The 21216-nt window shown below is 45.3% G+C and overlaps 1 protein-coding gene across 1 annotated transcript in view; it reads right to left on the bottom strand.

Moving 5' to 3' along the window:
• f2 (coagulation factor II (thrombin)) overlaps positions 1-21216 on the bottom strand; it is a 101809-nt gene that overhangs the window by 65733 nt on the left and 14860 nt on the right. Inside the window, exons 3-4 of the mRNA XM_070898732.1 lie at positions 13154-13213; positions 11272-11377 (exon numbers count right to left, since the gene is read on the bottom strand). Coding sequence (XP_070754833.1) covers positions 11272-11377; positions 13154-13213 — 166 coding nt within the window. The remainder of the gene's footprint in view (positions 1-11271; positions 11378-13153; positions 13214-21216) is intronic.

Raw genomic sequence — 21216 nt, 5'->3', positions numbered from 1 at the left:
AAGCCAATGATAGATAATCAAGGAGCTTTAGGGAAGGGGGAACTTAAAACAATCACTATCACTAGAGAAAAATACTCGGTAAAATAATGGGACTAATGGACCTGATGGCCTTCATCCAAGGGTCTTAAAAGAAGTGGCTGCAGAGATACTGGATACCTTGGTTGCAATCTACCAAAATTCCCTGGATTCTGGAGAGGTCCCAGCCAATTGGAAAACCACAAATGTAACGACCCCATTTAAGAAAGGAGGGAGACAGAAAGCAGGAAACTATAGACCAGTTAGCGTAACATCTGTCATTGGGAAAATGCTGGAGTCCATTATTAAGGAAGTAGTAGCAGGACATTTAGAAAATCATAATACAGTCAAGCAGAGTCAGCATGGTTTTATGAAAGGGAAATCATGTTTGACAAATTTGCTGGAGTTCTTTGAGGATGTAACGAGCAGGGTGGATAAAGGGAAATGAGTAGATGTACTGTATTTGGATTTCCAGAAAGTATTCGATAAGGTGCCACATTAAAGGTTCCTGCACAAGATAAGAGCTCATGGGGTTGGGGGAATTATATTTGCATGGATAGAGGATTGGCTAACTAACAGAAAATAGAAAGTCGGGATAAATGGGTCAATTTCAAGTTGGCGAACTGTAACTAGTGGGGTGCCACAGGGATCGTTGCTGGCACCTCAACTATTTACAATTTATATTAATGACTTGGATGAAGGGACCGGGTGTAATGTAACCAAATTTGCTGATGATACAAAGATAGGTGGGAAAGCAAGTTGTGAGGAGGATGCAAAGAATCTGGAAAGGGATATAGATAGGTTAAGTGAGTGGGCAAAATTTTGACAGATGGAGTATAATGTGGGAAAATGTGAGATTATCCACTTTGGTCGGAAAAATAACAAAGTAAATTATTATTTAAATGGAGAGAGATTACAAAATGCTGCGGTACAGAGGGACCTGGGGTCCTTGTACATGAAACACAAAAAGTTAGCATGCAGGTACAGCAAGTAATTAGGAAGGCAAATGGAATGTTGGACTTTATTGCAAGGGGGATGGAATATAAAATTGGGGCAGTCCTGCTACAACTGTACAGGACATTGGTAAGACCACACCAGGAGTACTGCATACAATTTTGGTCTCCTTATTTAAGATGGATGCAGTTCAGAGAAGCTTCACGAGATTGATTCCTGAGATGAAGAAAGGTTGAGCAGGTTGGGCCTATACTCATTGGAGTTTAGAAGAATGAGAGATGATCTTATTGAAACACATAAGATTCTGAGGGGGCTTGACAAGATAGATGCAGAGAGGATGTTTCCCCTTGTGGGGGCATCTAGAACTAGGGGGTATAGTTTCAGAATAAGGGATTGCCCATTTCAAACAGAGATGTGGAATTTCTTCTCTCAGAGGGTCATCAATCTGTGGAATTCTGTACCCCAGAGAACTGTGGAGGCTGGGTCATTGAATATATTTAAGGTGGAGATAGACAGATTTTTGAATGGTAAGAGTTATGGGGCATGGGCAGGGAAATGGAGTTGAGGCCAAGATCAGATCAACCATGATCAACCGCAGGGCTCAGTACTGGGTCCCTTGTTTTTTGTGGTATATACCAACGATTTAAATTTGAATATAGAGTATGATTAAGAAGTTTGCAGATGGCGCTAAAATTGGCTGTGTGGTTGATAATGAAGAGGAAAGTCATGGGCTGCAGGGGGATATCAATCTACTGGTCAGGTGGGCAGAGCAGTGGCAAATGGAATTGAATTCAGAGAAGTGTGAGGTGATGCACTTTGGGAGGGCTAATAAGGAAACGGTATACACATTAAGTGGTAGGCCATTTAATAGTGTAGATGAACAAAGGGACCTTGGAGTGCTTGTCCACAGATCCCTGAAAGTAGCAGGCCAGGTGGATAAGGTGGTTAAGAAGGCATATGGAATGCTTGCCTTTATTGACCGAGGCATAGAATATAAGAACAGGGAGGTTATGCTTCAATTGTATAATACTTTGGTTAAGCCACAGCTGGAATACTGCGTGCAGTTCTGATCGCCGTATTATAGGATGGACGTGATTGCACTAGAGAGGGTGCAGAGGAGATTTACTAGGATGTTGCCTGGAATGGAGAATCTTAGTTATAAGGACAGATTGGATAGGCTGGATTTATTCTTATTGGAACAGAGGAGGTTGAGAGGAGACTTCATTGAGGTGTACAAAATATTGAGGGACCTAGACATAGTGGATAGTAAGGGTCTATTTCCATTGGTGGAGGGGTCTATTATGAGGGGGCATAGTTTTAAGGTGGTTTGTGGAAGGTTTAGAGGGGATTTGAGGGGGGCTTCTTTACGCAGAGAGTTGTGGGGATCTGGAACCCGCTGCCTGGAAGAGTAGTGGATGCAGAAACCCTCACCACTTTTAAGAGATGGTTGGATGGGCACTTAAAGTACTGTAACCTGCAATGTTACGGACCTAGAGCTGGTAATTGGGATTAGACTGGATGATCTTTTGTTGGCCGGTGCAGATATAATGGTAAGTACCGCAGGGAATAGAATATGGCCAGGGTGATCTCCTGGACTAGTTTCGATCACCTGGATGGGTCGGAGAGGAATTTTCCCAGATTTTTTTCTCCCTAAATTGGCCTGGGTTTTTATCTGGTTTTTGCCTCTCCCAGGAGATCACATGGCTTTGGTTGGGGTGGAGTGCAGAATGTTTCAGTATAAGGGGTGTCACAGTTGTGTGATGCAGACTGGTTGGGCTGGGTGCTCTTTGCCTTTCCGTCATTGTTCATAGGTTTATATGTAACCTTTAGGGCTGCTGACCAAGGGCCATGCGGCTCTTTGTTGGCCGGCATGGACACGATGGGCTGAAATGGCCTCCTTCTGCGCTGTAAATTTCTATGTTTCTATGTTTCTATGATCTTATTGAATGGTGGAGAGGCTCGAGGGGGCTAATGGCCTACTCCTGCTCCTATTTCTTATGTTCTTTCGAATGGACCGCGCAGCCCGTTAAAGGGGCACGGCCCAAAAAATACTGCAGGAAACATTGAGTACAACCTCAAAAAACGTTAACAGATTTGTCAAACATGACTTCCCTTTTATAAATCCATGTTGACTCTGCCCATTCAAATTATTATTTTCTAAGTGCCCTGTTACCACGTTCCTAATAATAGATTCTAGCATTTTCCCAACTACCGATGTCAGGCTTACTTGCCTGTAGTTGCCTGTTTTCTCTCTCCCTCCTTTCTTGAATAGCGGGGCTTACATTTGCTATCTTACAATCTGCCGGGACTGTTCTAAAATCAAGAACATTACATAAGAACATAAGAAATAGGAGCAGGAGTTAGCCATATGGCCCCTCGAGCCTGCTCCGTCATTTAATACGATCATGGCCGATCCGATCATGGACTCAGGTCCACTTCCCTGCCCGCTCTCCATAACCTCTTATTCCCTTATCGTTTAAGAAACTGTCTATTCCTGTCTTAAATTTATTCAATGTCCCAGCTTCCACGGTTCTCTGAGACAGTGAATTCCACAAATTTTCAACCCTCTGAGAAAAGAAATTTCTCCTCATTTCAGTTTTAAGATTCTGCAGGAAACATTGAGTAATCTAAGATTATGCCCTCTAGTTCTAGTCTCACCTATCAGTGGAAACATCCTCTCTGCATCCACCTTGTCATGTCCCCCCATAATCTTATACATTTCGATACGTTTCGATAAGATCACCTCTCATTCTTCTGAATTCCAGTGAGACATTCTGGAAGATCAAAACCAATGCCCCTCTTTTAAAACCCGAGGATATAGACCATTCGGTCCAGGGGATTTGCTGATTTTTATTACCATTAATTTCTGAGTACCATTTCTTTACTAATCCTAATTCCTTTAAGTTCCTCTTTCTCACTAGACCCTTGGTTCCCCATTTTTTCCGGAATGTTTTTTGTGTTGTCTACCGTGAAGGCAGATACAAAGTATTTGTTTAATGTCTCTGCCATTTCCTTATTCTCCACTATCATTTCTCCTGTCTCTGCCTGTATGCAACCTACGTTTACTTTCGCTAATCTCTTCTTCTTTTTACATACCTATAGAAGCTTTTGCAATCTATTTTTATGTCTCTCGCTAGTTTACTCTCATTATATATTCCCTCTCGTTCTCAATTTCTTGCTCATCCTTTGCTGAATTCTAAAATCCTCCCAATCCTCAGGCTTACTGCTCTTTTTGGCAACATTATATGAGACAAGCCCCAGCTTTACAGCCTCATTCCAAACCAGCAGCCAACCACCTCATGTGATGTGGATCCTCAGATGGCACCTAGAAGAAAGACTAGGGTAAGTCATAGAGAAGTATGTCTAATTAGCAATCTTGTTGTGCGAGGCCCTTTGGGGAAAAGTGACCATAATATGGTAGAATTCCTTATTAAGATGGAGAGTGACAAAGTTAATTCGGAAACTAGGGTCCTGAACTTAAGGAAAGATAACTTCGATGGTATGAGGTGTGAATTGGCTAGAATAGACTGGCAGAGGATACTTAAAGGGTTGATGGTGGATAAGCAATGGCAAACATTTAAAGATCACATGGATGAACTGCAGCAATTGTATATCCCTGTCTGGAGTAAAAATAAAACTGGGAAGGTGGCTCAACCGTGGTTAACAAAGGAAATTAAGGATAGTATTAAAACCAAGGAAGAGGCATATAAATTGGCTCGAAAAAGCAACAAACCTGAGGACTGGGAAAAATTTAGAATTCAACAGAGGAGGACTAAGGGTTTAATTAAGAAGGGGAAAATAGAGTACGAGAGGAAGCTTGCAGGGAACATAAAAGCTGACTGCAAAAGCTTCTATAAATATGTGAAGAGAATAAGATTAGTAAAGAAAAACATAGGTCCCTTGCAGTCGGATTCAGGTGAATTTATAATGGGGAACAAAGAAATGGCAGACCAATTGAACCAATACTTCGGTTCTGTCTTCACAAAGGAAGATACAAATAACCTTCCGAATGTACTAGGGGACAGTGGGTCTAGTGAGAATGAGGAACTGAAAGATATCCTTATTAGGCGGGAAATTGTGTTAGGGAAATTGATGGGATTAAAGGCCGAAAGATCCCCAGGTCCTGATAGTCTGCATCCCAGAGTACTTAAGGAAGTGGCCCTAGAAATAGTGGATGCATTGGTGATCATTTTACAACAGTCTATCGACTCTAGATCAGTTCCTATGGACTGGAGGGTAGCTAATGTAACGCCACTTTTTAAAAAAGGAGGAAGAGAGAAAGTGGGTAATTATAGATCGGTTAGCCTGACATCAGAAGTGGGGAAAATGTTGGAAGCAATCATTAAGGATGAAATAGCATCCCATTTGGAAAGCAGTGACAGGATCGGACTGAGTCAGCATGGATATATGAAAGGGAAATCATGCTTGACGAATCTTCTGGAATTTTTTGAGGATGTAACTAGTAGAGTGGACAAGGGAGAACCAGTGGATGTGGTGTATTTGGACTTTCAAAAGGCTTTTGACAAGGTCCCGCACAAGAGATTGGTGTACAAAATCAAAGTGCATGGTATTGGGGGTAATGTACTGACGTGGATAGAAAACTGGTTGGCAGACAGGAAGCAGAGAGTCGGGATAAACGGGTCCTTTTCAGAATGGCAGGCAGTTACTAGTGGAGTGCCGCAGGGCTCAGTGCTGGGACCCCAGCTCTTTACAATATACATTAACAATTTGGATGAAGGAATAGAGTGTAATATCTCCAAGTTTGCGGATGACACTAAACTGGGTGGCGGTGTGAGCTGTGAGGAGGACGCTGAGAGGCTGCAGGATGACTTGGACAGATTAGGTGAGTGGGCAAATACATGGCAGATGCAGTATAATGTGGAGAAATGTGAGGTTATCCATTTTCAGGGCAAAAACACGAATGCAGAATATTATCTGAATGGCGGCAGACTAGAAAAAGGGGAGGTGCAATGAGACCTGGGCGTCATGGTTCATCAGTCACTGAAAGTGGGCACGCAGGTACAGCAGGTGGTGAAGGCGGCAAATGGTATGTTGGCCTTCATAGCTTGGGGATTTGAATATAGGAGCAGGGAGGTCTTACTGCAGTTGTACAGGGCCTTAATGAGGCCTCACCTGGAATATTGTGTTCAGTTTTAGCCTCCTAGTCTGAGGAAGGACGTTCTTGCTATTGAGGGAGTGTAGCGAAGGTTCACCAGGCTGTCATATGAGGAGAGACTGGATCAACTGGGCCTTTATTCACTGGTGTTTAGAAGGATGAGAGGGGATCTCATAGAAACATATAAGATTCTGACGGGACTGGACAGGTTAGATGCGGGAAGAATGTTCTCGATGTTGGGGAAGTCCAGAACCAGGGGACATAGGCTTAGGATAAGGGGTAGGTCATTTAGGACTGAGATGAGGAGAAACTTCTTCACTCAGAGAGTTGTTAACTTGTGGAATTCCCTGCCGCAGAGAGTTGTTGATGCCAGTTCATTGGATATATTCAAGAGGGAGTTAGATATGGCCCTTACGGTTAAGGGGATCAAGGGGTATGGAGAGAAAGCAGGAAAGGGGTACTGAAGGAATGATCAGCCATGGTCTTATGGAATGGTGGTGCAGGCTCGAAGGGCCGAATGACCTACTCCTGCAGCTATTTTATATGTTTTGTCTATGTCTGGCCATCCAGGGGGGAAATGGTGATAAGAATTAGGGCCTGTTGATGTATAATAAATGGGATATTGCACTCTGAATTGACATGCCTGCTAACCATCAACTTTTGAAGCTTGCAGCCAGTGTTTTAACTTGTGTTAGCTTGAGTGTGTTACAAGAAAAATCAGCTTTTATTCACTGGGATTGGAGGCTTTCAGTACTAATTAAGAAACAACTTGCATTTATATAGAATCTTTAACATAATAAAATGTTTCCAGGTGCTTCACGGGAGCATAAATTAGATTTGAAAATTGACAACGAGTCAAAGTTATTAGGATACGTGACAAAAATCTTGTTCAAAGAGATTTTGAGGAGCGTCTTAAAGGAGGAGAGAGAGGTAGAGAGGCGGAGAGGTTTAGTGAGGTAATTCTAGAGCTTAAAACAGATTGTTTGGTTGGTGGGCAATCAGTCATTGCTTTTTTCCACTGTTAGTTGCACATGAATTTGAGACATTGTTTTCTGATGAGTTGATGGTTTCTGAGAATTGCAATTACAGGTGTGTTCAATTAGTGTTTTTTAAAATTAATTCATAGGATGTGGGTTTCACTGGCAAGGCCAGCATTAATTGCCCATCCCTAATTCCCCTTGAGAAGGTGGTGGCGAGCCGCCTTCTTGAACTGCTGCAGTCCGTGTGGTAAAGGTACTCCCACAGTGCTGTTAGGGAGGGAGTTCCAGGATTTTGACCCAGCTACGATGAAGGAATGCAATATATTTCCAAGTCAGGATGGTGGGAACTTGAAGGTGGTGTTCCCATGCTCCTTCTGCCCTTGTCCTTCTAGGTGGTAGAGGTCGTAGATTTGGGAGGTGCTGTCGAAGTAGCCTTTTGCTGCAGTGCATCTTGTAGATGGTGCACACTGCAGTCATGATGCACTGGTGGTGGGGGGAGTGAATGTTTAAGGTGGTAGATGGGGTGCCAATCCAGTGGGCTGCATTGTCCTGGATGATGTCGAGCTTATTGAGTGTTATTTGAGCTGCACTCATCTAGCCAAGTGGAGAGTACTCCATCACACTCCTGACTTGAGCCTTGCAGATGGTGGAAAGGCTTTGGGGAGTCAGGAAATGAGACACTCGCCGCAGAATTACCCAGCCTCTGATTTGCTCTTGTAGCCACAGTTTGTCCCGGAACTATTTACACATAACAATTATACTGCTAAAATGCAACCTTTAAAAAAAAATCATTTTTCTCAAAGGAACTCTCCAGAGGATGCCTCTTAAATGACCGTTTATTTTCTTCAAGACTAGTTGCAGATTCTTTTATGAGATAAGGAGATGGTCGTGGTGGGAATACATCAATGGGCTTTATTTGAGCATTCCTGTCACTACACTGGCAGAATTAGCAGAAATAAAAGAGGGAGTGGGATTAAAATGGTATTGAATTTTACTTAAGTTGAAGAATTACACTGAGATTCCCAAATTTGGGGTTTTACTGCAGAATGCACTTTGAGGCACAGTGTGGACAGTTGGTTGTTTTATGGTGAGTTGTACCCAGCTATGTCCCTCAACTTAGAAAAAGGTTTTCAGGTACGATGCCCAAGCTCCATCAAGTCTTTCTGGGTCCTGAGCTGCCTAATCATCGGTCCTTAAAAGGACTGATGGGGCCTGTTCAAGGCCCCAAAGCTTTGCCGAACTTTATTGTTTGCGGAGTCAGAAGGGGCAGAAGTGCTCCACCTGGCTCCACTAAACAACTGGGCCACTGGGCGACTGCCAGCCTGCCCTCGCACCACCCTTCCCCCCCCCCCCCCCCCCCGATAGTCTCCTTCCACCCCTCCCTGACTTACCCATGGGCCTCGGCATCAGCCGAAATTTGTTAGGGCCCGTCAGGCGAGCTGCAGCGGGGTGCCCGATTGGCGTCTGTAGCTTGCCTGAATTGTAATGTATAGGCCAAGGACAAATTTAGTTTGGTCCTCAGGCCTCTCTGTTGTGGCACACCATTGCTATGCCTGGTTTGGGGCGTACACGAATTTAGTCCCCAAAGAGCTTTCAATCAACAACATTTTGTCCTTTGTGAAAGAGCAGGGTGATTTTTTTAAAACAATAGACAGATTATAAAAATTATGTTAGAAATGTGGTGATACAGCCAATTGATATTGAAAGCCCTACCTCACAATAAAATAAATCTAATTTTAATTCATTCTCAGGATGGCAAGGGCAGCATTTATTACCCATTCCAGAAACGTGGTTGCAGGGTGGCCAAGACTGGGAATTAAACATACAGGGGTATCTGACAATTCGGAAAGATAGACAAGAAGAGAAAGGAGGTGGGGTAGCTGTGTTAATAAAGGATGATATCAGGGCAGTTGTGAGAGACGATATTGGCTCTAATGAACAAAATATTGAATCATTGTGGGTGGAGATTAGAGATAGTAAGGGAAAAATGTCACTGGTGGGCGTAGTTTATAGGCCCCCAAATAATAACTTCATGGTGGGACGGGCAATAATCAAGGGAATAATGGAGGCATGTGAAAAAGGAACGGCAGTAATCATGGGGGATTTTAACCTACATATCGATTGGTCAAATCAAATCGCACGGGGTAGCCTTGAGGAGGAATTCATAGAATGCATATGGGATTGTTTCTTAGAACAGTATGTTACAGAACCTACAAGGGAGCAAGCGATCTTAGATCTGGTCCTGTGTAATGAGACAGGAATAATAAACAATCTCCTAGTAAAAGATCCTCTCAGAATGAGTGATCACAGTATGGTTGAATTTGTAATACAGATTGAGGGTGAGGAAATAGTGTCTTAAATGAGCGTACTATGCTTAAACAAAGGGGACTACAGTGAGATGAGGGCAGAGTGAAAAGCAGCTAATGTAACGCCTCTGTTTAAAAAAGGGGGCAGACAAAAGGCAGGTAACTATAGGCCGGTTAGTTTAACATCTGTAGTGGGGAAAATGCTTGAAGCTATCATTAAGGAAGAAATAGCGGGACATCTAGATAGGAATAGTGCAATCAAGCAGACGCAACATGGATTCATGAAGGGGAAATCATGTTTAACTAATTTACTGGAATTCTTTGAGGATATAACGAGCATGGTGGATAGAGGTATACCAATGGATGTGGTGTATTTAGATTTCCAAAAGGCATTCGATAAGGTGCCATACAAAAGATTACTGCAGAAGATAAAGGTACGCGGAGTCAGAGGAAATGTATTAGCATGGATCGAGAATTGGCTGGCTAACAGAAAGCAGAGAGTCCTTTTCGGGTTGGAAATCGGTGGTTAGTGGTGTGCCACAGGGATCGGAGCTGGGACCACAACTGTTTACAATATACATAGATGACCTGGAAGAGGGGACAGAGTGTAGTGTAACAAAATTTGCAGATGACACAAAATTAGTGGGAAAGCGGGTTGTGTAGAGGACACAGAGAGGCTGCAAAGAGATTTAGATAGGTTAAGCAAATGGGCTAAGGTTTGGCAGATGGAATACAATGTCGGAAAGTGTGAGGGCATCCACCTTGGAAAAAAAAACAGTAAAAGGGAATATTATTTGAATGGGGAGAAATTACAAAGGGACCTGGGGGTCCTTGTCCCAAAAAGTTAGTTTGCAGGTGCAGCAGGTAATCAGGAAGGCGAATGGAATATTGGCCTTCAATGCGAGAGGGATGGAGTACAAAAGCAGGGAGGACCTGCTGCAACTGTATAGGGTATTGGTGAGGCCGCACCTGGAGTACTGCGTGCAGTTTTGGTCACCTTACTTAAGGAAGGATATACTAGCTTTGGAGGGGGTACAGAGACGATTCACTAGGCTGATTCCGGAGATGAGGGGGTTACCTTATGATGATAGATTGAGTAGACTGGGTCTTTATTCGTTGGAGTTCAGAAGGATGAGGGGTGATCTTATAGAAACATTTAAAATAATGAAAGGGATAGACAAGATAGAGGCAGAGAGGTTGTTTCCACTGGTCGGGGAGACTAGAACTAGGGGGCACAGCCTCAAAATACGGGGGAGCCAATTTAAAACCGAGTTGAGAAGGAATTTCTTCTCCCAGAGGGTTGTGAATCTGTGGAATTCTCTGTCCAAGGAAGCAGTTGAGGCTAGCTCATTGAATGTATTCAAATCACAGATAGATAGATTCTTAACCAATAAGGGGAGCTGTGGGTAAGTGGAGCTGAGTCCACGGCCAGATCAGCCATGATCTTGTTGAATGGCGGAGCAGGCTCGAGGGGCTAGATGGCTTACTCCTGTTCCTAATTCTTATGTTCTTATGTTCTAGTTGCCCTGAGAAGGTGGTGATGGGCCCTCTTCTTGAACTGCTGCAGTTGTAGTGGTTTGAAACGACTGAGTGGCTTATCAGGGCAGGTCAGAGAGCAGTTAAAAATCAACCTTGCTGGTGTGGGACTGGAACCACATATAGGTCAGACCGGGAAAGGACATCAGATTTACTTCCCTAAAGGGCATTACTGACCCTGTTGGGGTTTTATGACAATCTGACAGCTTCATGGACACTTTTTACTGATACCAGCTTTTTACATTTATAGATTTTGTAAAAAAATGAATTCAATTCTCAAACTGCCATGGTGGGATGGAACGGGGGTCGGGAGAGCTTTCAATTATTGCTCAATGACTTAATGAAAGCTGCCTCAGTCACTTACTTTGGTTTGTGTGGATAGTTGCTCGACCAGCTCTGACACTGTTTTCCAGACACTGTCATCGAAATGTTGCCCGAATAATTGGAGCCAATTTCTTGATAGCATTGTCCTGAACAAGAAGCAAAGAATTTCAATTCCATAACTTATTTTTGTTTCTTACTAATGGAGCCAATAGTAATTTGGATAAATGGCTGCTGTCCTGGTGACTACTGAGGACCCAGAGTCCAGCTTGGGTGCGGGGGAGGAAGGGGGATGGGGCGTGCTGAAACTAGAGACTGTGCTGATCCAAATAAATCTTGTTGTGTATTAGTGAGATCTCTAATCAGGTTTCTCAAGGACTCATCACATAACGTCGCTTTAAGGCTCATAATTCAACTCATAAACCACTTGCACACCACCTCCCTTTCACCTGTGGCCTTTGGTAGACTTGCTGCTCCACGTATCTACTGGGCTGTTGGCTGTTTACCGAGCGGGAATCAGTGTTGACCCTTCTCCTCTTCTTGCCCTCCAGTTAGAGAATACAAGGAAGTTTGCAGCAGGCCGGGGAGCGGAATAGCAGTGTGGCGGCCTGGCCCAGCAGGCTGAGCGGCCCCCAGCTTGCTAGCAGCATCAGAGCAGGCCAGGGAGAGGAAGGAGCAGCGTAGCGGCATACCACTCCAGGGAGCAGCACATGCTGGGCGAACGGCAATGAAGAGAGACGTCACCAAGATCCAGGTCGGTGATTGGAGCGTGGGCAGGTATAGCAGGAGCGGCGAGACCGGGGCGAAGGAGCGGTGAGAGATTGCAGAGGGACATGATCGGGGCCCAGGAGAGGCGTGAGTTCGGGGCCAGGAGCCCAGGGGCAGCACGGGCCAGCCCACACTGCGATATGTGTGCGCACTAGGCACATGCAGCAGAGCAGGTCTCCAGTTGTCTTGCCACTGGACCAAGACCTAACTCTGTCAAGCCCGTGTGGTGGCTGGTGTGCAACGGCCACCACACGTTAAAAAAATCCACGCACAGGCATCTTCCACCCTTCAAGATTTAGTTCGGGACCTGGAATATTAGGTCCTTCATTGAAACACCTGTGAACTTTTTGACGTGGAAGCAAGTCATCCTCGATTCGAGGGACCACCTCTGATGATGATGACAAGGAAGTTTCTATTAGGAAACAGCTTTTTCAGGATCCACAGAGAAGGGAAAGACCGTTGGTAAAATAGAACTGTGCAATAGAATAATTGGTGTTTCGATAACTGCTTGCAGCAGAACGGTTGAAATTGGGAACCCAAAAGCAGAAACTGCTGCAAACACTCAACAGGCCAGGCAGCATCTCTAGGGAGAGAAAGAGAGCTAACGTTTCGAGTCGATGGCCTTTCATCAGAACTGGAAGATGTTAGAGATGAACAGCTTTTAAGCAATGACAAAGCCCCTTTTCCCCCTGATTCTGTGTTTGCTGAAAATCTGTTTATCTCTAACATCTTCCAATTCTGATGAAATGCCATTGATCTGAAACGGTAACTCTGTTTCTCTCTCCACAGATGCTGCCTGACCTGTTGAGTGTATTCAGCAGTTTCTGTTTTTAATTTAGGATTTCTAGTATCCGCAGTATTCTGTTTTTGTACGAAGTTTGGTTGTGTAACTTAAGTAGTTATAACCAGTACATCCCAAAAAAAGTTGGTGCTGAACTGCCTCAGAATTTTTGAATTAGGAGGACAGGGAGAATGTTAATGGCAGGAGAATTCTAACCTACTTGTGGATATTCATTTTTGTTGAGACAGATTGGCATTTGATGTAGTTAAAGTTTGGCCGCTGTGGTCTCCAGTAGCCCCAGACCCTGTGTTCAACAGTATTAAATGAGTGAGCAGTCTAGTTTCCATGGACAGAATTAAATGCTCTCGATTCTTACCATCTAGGCACTGCTTCAGGTATTCTGGAGGGGAACTGCCCGGTCTATTGCTGACACAAACTGAAAACAAAGCATACAAACATTTCACAATAAAATGATTTGATATGTTAGTGTGAATATCAGAACAGGAAAAGAATAGAAAATGGGTAGGCCACTCAGCCCATCTAATCAGCACTGATCAAAGCTTGTTCTCTGGGTTTGTGTTCATAAGAACATAAGAAATAGAAGCAGGAGTAGACCATTTAGTCTCTCTAGCCTGCTCCACCATTTAATAAGATCATGGCTGATCTGATCATGGAATCAGCTCTACTTCCCTGCCCGCTCCCCATAACTCTTTACTCCATTATCGCTCAAAAATCTATCTATCTCTGCCTTAAATATATTCAATGACCCAGCCTCCACAGCTCGCTAGGGCAGAGAATTCCAGAGATTTACAACCCTCTGAGAGATAAATTCCTCCTCATTTCAGTTTTAAATGGGCGGCCCCTTATTCTAAGACTATGCCCCCTAGTTTTAGTTACCCGTATGAGTGGAAATATCCTCTCTGCATCCATCTTGTTAAGCCCTCTCATTATTTTATATGTTTCAATAAGATCACTTCTCATTCTTCTGAACTCCAATGTGTATAGGCCCAACCTACTCATAAGTCAACCCCCTCTTCTCTGGAATCAACCTAGTGAACCTGCTCTGAACAGCAAGTATATCCTTCTTTAAATACGGAGACCAAAACTGTATGTAGCTCACTAGGTGTGGCCTCACCAATACCCTGTACAGTTGTAGCAGGACTTCTCTGTTTTTATACTCTATCCTCCTTGCAATAAAAGCCAACATTCCATTTGCCTTCCTGATTACTTGCTGTACCTGCATACTAACTGTTTGTGTTTCATGCACAAGGACCCCCAGGTCCCTCTGTACTGCAGCACTTTGCAATTTTTCTCCATTTAAATTATATGCTTTTCTATTTTTACTGCCAAAGTGGATAACCTCACATTTTCCCACATTATACTACATTTTCCAAACTTTTGCCCACTCACTTAGCCTGTCTATATCCCTTTGCAGATTGTTTGTGTCCTCCTCACAATTTGCTCTCCCACCCATCCTTGTATCATCAGCAAACTTCGTCCGAGTCATTAATATAGATTGTAAATAGTAAATAGTTCACTTCATCCCCAGTATAGAGGATTCCACCTCTTTTTATTGAACATTAGGGATGATTAATTGTAACCTGAATGTACTGGATGTGCTGAAATTTCTTCCAATTAAATATTGGGAAGACCGAAACTATTGTCTTTAGTCCCCACCATAAACTCCTAGCCACCAACTCCATCCCTCTCCCTGGCAACTGTCCAAGGTTGAACTAGATTGGGGTCAAATATGGTGTCATATTTGACCCCAAGAGGACCTTCAGACCACATATCCGCGCCATCACTAAGACCGCCTATTTCCACCTCCGGAAAATCGCCCGACTCCGCCCCTGCCTCAACTCATCTGCTGCTGAAACCCTCATCCATGCTTTTGTTACCTCTAGACTTGACCATTACAATGCAATCCTGGCCTGTTAAGTCCTGACTCTAATGTACTGACTTACACGAGACACATGCTGAAGTCAAGGTCACTTAGGACCTGCACCTTTAATTCCAGCTCTCCAGTGCTACACTTGCCTGAGACCTTCCTTTATATACCTCAGTGGGACAGGTAAGGGGTGTCTCTTGCAAGTGCACCCCTGGTGGTAAGGTATTCTTATTGTTACAGGTCATATCCAGTTACAGTCATGTATAGCATGGTAAGATACAGTTATATACAGTAATGTGAGATACATGACATCACCCTCCCCCGAGGTCTTATAGATTCAGTCTCTCAGGTGGTCTGCGCTCTCGCGTGGAGCGTCTTAGTTGTGGTTCAGTTGTTTGCCTTGGTGCCTGTTTTTCGTTCGGTGTGATTGCTGGTATCTCGCCTGGGCTGTCTGTTTCGTTCGGTGTGATTGTTGGTATCTCGCCTGGGTTGTCTGTTGAGACTGCCCTTTCCTCAGGCTGTTCCACCTGCCTGCCCACCAGGTGTGGTTTGAGTTCCACATTGTAGTCTGCCTCTGGTTCTTCAGTGTTATCAGTGAATCTACTTTTTACTTGGTCTACATGCCTCTGGCAGGTTTGGCCATTGTCCATTTGTACGACCAGTAGCCTGTTTCCCTCTTTGTCTGTTACTGTCCCTGCAAGCCATTTGGGACCCTGGCCATAGTTTAGCACAAATACTTTGTCCCCTATCTCATTCCACCTCCCCCTCGAATTTTGGTCATGGTACTCAGTTAGCTTTTGACGCTTAGCCTCAACAATTTCATGCATGTCTGGGAGGATTAACGAGAGTCTGGTCTTTAAGGTTCTTTTCATCAATAGTTGCGCGGGGGGAACCCTAGTCAACGAATGTGGACGAGATCTTATGCCAGCAGCAGTCGCAACAGGTGGCTCTGCAGCGTGGGACCTTGGATTCTGAGCATGCCTTGTTTAATGATCTGCACTGCTTGCTCTGCCTGGCCATTGGAGGCCGGCTTGAAAGGTGCCGTCTTAACGTTATTTATACTGTGGTCAACTATAAAATCGTGAAATTCTGCGCTGGTGAAGCACGGACCATTATCATTGACCAATATGTCAGGAATGCCGTGCGTTGCAAACATGGTTCTAAGGCGGTCCACAGTGGTGGACGTGATGCTCGAGTTTAAAATGGTGCACTCGATCCATTTTGAAAATGCATCAACGACTATGAGGAACATTTTGCCCATGAATGGGCCTGCATAGTCTACATGCACCCGCGACCACGGTTTGGTGGGCCAGGGCCAGGCACTTAGGGGGGCCTCCCTGGGGGCATTACTGAGTTGAGCACAAATGGTGCACTGACGGACGCAGAGCTCCAAGTCCGCGTCAATGCTAGGCCACCAGACATGAGATCTGGCTATGGCCTTCATAAGGACGATCCGGGTGCTCGCAATGGAGCTCCTGGACAAACGCCTCCCTGCCTCGTAAGGGCATAGCTACTTGGCTGCCCCACATCAGGCAGTCTGCCTGTAGTGAGAGTTCATGCATGCGCCTATGGAAGGGTTTGACCTCCTCAGGGCAGGCATCGCGAGTCCCTGCCCAGTCATCGGTTAAAACGCATCTTTTAACTAGAGATAATGTGGGGTCGCTGGTCGCCCAGGCTCTGATTTGGCGAGCCGTCATGGGCGAACCTGTGGATTCAAAAGCATTGATTGTCATGACCATTTCACAGTCCTGTTCGTTGGACCCTTCTATGGTCACCAGGGGTAGCCTGCTAAGCGCGTCGGCACAGTTGTCTGTGCCTGGTCTGTGCCTTATCGTTTAGTCTTAAGCCGCCAGCATGAGTGCCCACTGCTGAATGCGCGCCGAGGCGTTGGCGTTGATTGCCTTGCACTCGGATAGTAGGGACGTGAGGGGTTTGTGGTCGGTTTCTAACACAAACTTGGCCCCGAAAAGGTATTGGTGCATCTTTTTAACACCGTACACGCACGCGAGCGCCTCCTTCTCAACCATACCGTACCCGCGCTCCGCCCGCGAAAGTGACCTGGAGGCAGAAGCAACGGACTGCAATTTACCCGCATCATTGACGTGCTGTAAAACGCATCTGACCCCATACGCTGACGCATCACATGTAAGGACTAACTTTTTACCTGGGTCAAAAAAGGCTAAAACACTCTTGGAGCATCGAAGGTTGTGTGCCTTATTGAAGGCGCATTCTTGGGCCTCCCCCCAAAACCAATCGCACCCCTTTCTGAGTAGCACGTGGAGAGGCTCCAGCAGCGTGCTCAAGTTCTGCATAAAGTTCCCAAAGTAATTGAGTAGCCCGAGAAAGGCGCGTAGTTCCAAGACATTCCGGGGCCTGGGTGCCAGGCGAATCGCTTCGGTTTTGAATTCGGTTGGGCGGATTCCATCAGCGGCAATCCTTCTGCCCAAAAATTCAACCTCAGACGCGAGAACAGACACTTGGATTTCTTAACTCTTAGGCCTACCTGATCCAATCGACTTAGTACTTCCTCAAGATTGCGGAGATGAGAGTCGGTGTCCCTGCCCGTGATGAGTATGTCATCTTGAAACACAACCGTCCCTGGGATGGACTTGAGCAGACTCTCCATGTTGCACTGGAATATAGCAGCTGCCGACCTGATGCCGAATGGGCATCGATTGTACACAAAAAGGCCCGATGTGTGTTGATGGTGGTGAGTAGCTTAGACTCTTTGGTCAGTTCTTGCGTCATATACGCAGATGTGAGGTCAAGTTTCGAGAAAAGTTTTCCTCCAGCCAACGTGGCAAATAGGTCCTCCGCTCTGGGCAGCGGGTATTGGTCCTGTAGGGAGACTCTGTTTATGGTAGACTTGTAATCCCCACAGATTCGCACGGATCCATCAGGCTTCATGACGGGGATGATGGGGCTTGCCCAGTCGCTGAATTCCATGGGAGAAATTATGCCTTCCCGCAGAAGCTGGTCCAGTTCGTTTTCAATCTTTTCCCTCATCACATAAGGCACAGCTCTAGCCTTGTGATGGACCGGTCTGGCATTCTGTATGATGTATATTCTAACTTTAGCCCCTTTGAAGGTGCCCACACCTGGCTGAAAGAGATGTTCAAAATGGCTTAGAACTGTTGAGCAGGAGGTCCGTTTCTCTGATGACATGGCGTGAACATCATCCCATTTCCAATTAAGTTCTGATAGCTAGCTTCTCCCCAACAGGGCTGGGAGATCCCCGGGGACAATCCACAGGGAAAGTCGGTGCACCATCCCTTTGTGTGTGACTGAGAGCATGGCGCTGCCAAGGACCGGGACGATTTCTTTAGTATAGGTCCTTAGTTTGGTGTCGATCTTTGTGAGTTTTGGTCTGTTGCTTTTGTGCGGCCACAGTTGTTCAAATTGTTGAACGCTCATGAGGGATTGACTGGTCCCCGTGTCCAGTTCCATGTTGATGGATATCCCGTTGAGTAGAACTCTCATTATAATTGGAGGCATCTTGGTGTAAGAACAGTGGACATTGATCGTGTTAACCCGCTGTACCTCGGCGTCCCGTGCACCGTTCCAACCGTCTTCTGGTCCGCTTTCCGACCCTTCCGATTCGTATACCAGCCGAGCTGCTGTTTTTCTGCACATACGAGCCAGATGCCCTGTGTAGTTGCAGTTTCTGCAAACGGCATGCTGAAATCGACACACCCTGGTTGAGTGCCTTCCCCCACATCTCCAACACAGACTGTTTCCATTGTTTCCGAAGGATGAGCTGCATCTGGCTGATCTCCCTTGAGCTTCTCTCAATCTGTTGTTGATTGCTCGCATTGTGGGTTGATGAGGTGTGATCGGCCGTTCATGTGGCCCTTGATTTTGATGGCTTCTGGCACCACTAACTGCTGTTGAAGGCCTGCTCTCCTGCCTTTGTCTGTGTGTGAGGGTAGCGGTTTGTTTCACAATGTGAACCCTTTGTTCCGATGCCTCGTTGGTTGTCGTACCCGAAGTATAGATCAGCCTCGTTTCTTCTTTGCCTGCCAAGAACGTCTGTGCGACCAGTGCTGCTGCCTCTAGAGTCAAGTCTCTATAAGCTTTCAGAATATGCCTGCGTGGCCTATTCCTTCAATAAAAAAGTCTCTCAGTACTTCTCTCCTTAGTTCATCGGGGAACTCACATGAACTAGCCAGCCTCCGAAGTTCCGCCACGAAGTCGGGTATGCTTTGGCCCACACAGCGTCTGTAATTGTAGAACCTGTGTCTGGCCATGTGTAGGCTGCTCGCTGGCTTCAGGTGGTCTCTCACCAGTGTGCTCAACTCCTCAAATGACTTGCTTGCTGGTTTCTCGGGTGCCAGCAGGTCTTTCATTAAAGCGTATGTTTTCGAGCCACAGCTGGTCAAGAGATGGGCTCTTCTCTTGTCTGCCTTATCGTCGCCCAGCCAGTCTTTGGTCACAAAGCTTTGATGGAGCCTTTCTATAAAGTCATCCCAATGGTCTCCAGCATTGTATTTCTCATCTGAGCTGTTGGTAGCCATTCTATGGATTCTGTGATCCCGTAACTCGTCGCCACTGTTAAGCCCTGACTCTAATGTACTGACTTACACGAGACACATGCTGAAGTCAAGGTCACTCAGGACCTGCCCCTTTATTTCCAGCTCTCCAGTGCTGCACTTGCCTGAGACCTCCCTTTATATACCACAGTGGGACAGGTATGGGGTGTCTCCTTCAAGTGCACCCCTGGTGGTAAGGTATGTTTATTGTTACAGGTCATATCCAGTTACAGTCATGTATAGCATGGTAAGATACAGTTATATACAGTAATGTGAGATACATGACATGGCCGACCTCCCATCTTCTACCCTCCGTAAACTTGAGGTCATCCAAAATTCTGCTGCCCATGTGTCCTAACTCACACCAAGTCCTGTTCACCCCTCACCCTGGTGCTCACTGACCGACATTGGCTCCTGGTTAAGCAATGCCTCGATTTTAAAATTCTCATCCTTGTTTTCAAATCGCTACATGGTCATGCCCCTATTTATTTCTGTAATTTCTTCCACAACCCAGCCCTTCGAGATATCTGCACTCCTCCAATTCTGTCCTCTTGAGCATCCCGATTTTAATCGCTCCATCATTGGTGGCCATGCCTTCAGCTGCCATGGGCGTAAGCTCTGGAATTCCTCCCTTAAACACCTACACCTCTCTCCCTCTCTTTCCTCCTTTACGACGCTCCTTAAACCTACCTCTTTGACCAAGCTTTTAGTTGTCTGCCCTTATAAGAACATAAGAACATAAGAAATAGGAACAGGAGTAGGCCATACGGCCTCTCAAGCCTGCTCTGCCATTCAATAAGATCTGATCATGGACTCAGCGCCACCTCCCTGCCCGCTCCCCATAACCCCTTATCCCCTTATCGTTTAAGAAACTGTCTATTTCTGTCTTAAATTTTTTCAATCTCCCAGCTTCCACAGCTCTCTGAGGCAGTGAATTCCACAGATTTACAACCCTCTGGGAGAAGAAATTTCTTCTCAACTCAGTTTTAAATGGGCGGCCCCTTATTCTAAGATCATGCCCTCTAGTTCCAGTCTCCCTATCAGTGGAAACATCCTCGCTGCATCCACCTTGTCAAGCCCCCTCATAATCTTATACTTTTCGATAAGATCACCTCTCATTCTTCTGAATTTCAATGAGTAGAGGCCGAACCTACTCAACCTTTCCTCATGTCAACCCCTCATCCCCAGAATCAACCTAGTGAACCTTCTTTAAACTGCCTCCAAAGCAAGTATAGCCTTTCGTAAATATGGAAACCAAAACTGCACGCAGTATTCCAGGTGTGACCTCACCAATACCTTATATAGCTGTAGCAAGACTTCCCTGCTTTTATACTCCATTCCCTTTGCAATAAAGGCCAAGATTCCATTGGCCTTCCTGATTACTTGCTGTACCTGCATACCATCCTTTTGTGTTTCATGCACAAGTACCCCCATGTCCCGCTGTACTGCGGCACTTTGCAATTTTTCTCCATTTAAATTATAATTTGCTTTTCTATTTTTACTGCCAAAGTGGATAACCTCACATGTTCCCACATTATACTCCATTTGTCAAATTTTTGCCCACTCACTTGGCCTGTCTATGTCCCTTTGCAGATTTTTTGTGTCCTCCTCACAATTTGCTTTCCCACCCATCTTTAGATCGTCAGCAAACTTGGCTACATTACACTCAGTCCCTTCTTCCAAGTCGTTAAAATAGATTGTAAATAGTTGGGGTCCAAGCACTGATCCCTGCGGTGCCCCACTAGTTATTGGTTGCTAACCAGAGAATGAACCATTTATCCCGACTCTCTGTTTTCTGTTAGTTAGCCAATGCTCTATCCATGCTAATATATTACCCCCAACCCCGTGAACTTTTATCTTGTACAGTAACCTTTTATGTGGCACCTTGTCAAATGCCTTGCGGAAGTCCAAATCCACTGGTTCCCCTTTATCCATCCTGTTCGTTACAAAGAATTTCAGCAAATTTGTCAAACATGACTTCCCCTTCATAACTCCATGCTGACTCTGCCTGACCAAATTTTG

Source organism: Pristiophorus japonicus, chromosome 14 (genome assembly GCF_044704955.1).
Source record: "Pristiophorus japonicus isolate sPriJap1 chromosome 14, sPriJap1.hap1, whole genome shotgun sequence".
Taxonomy (NCBI): domain Eukaryota; kingdom Metazoa; phylum Chordata; class Chondrichthyes; family Pristiophoridae; genus Pristiophorus; species Pristiophorus japonicus.
The sequence above is the reverse complement of the archived record's forward strand: the minus strand, read 5'-3'. Positions and strand labels throughout refer to the sequence as shown.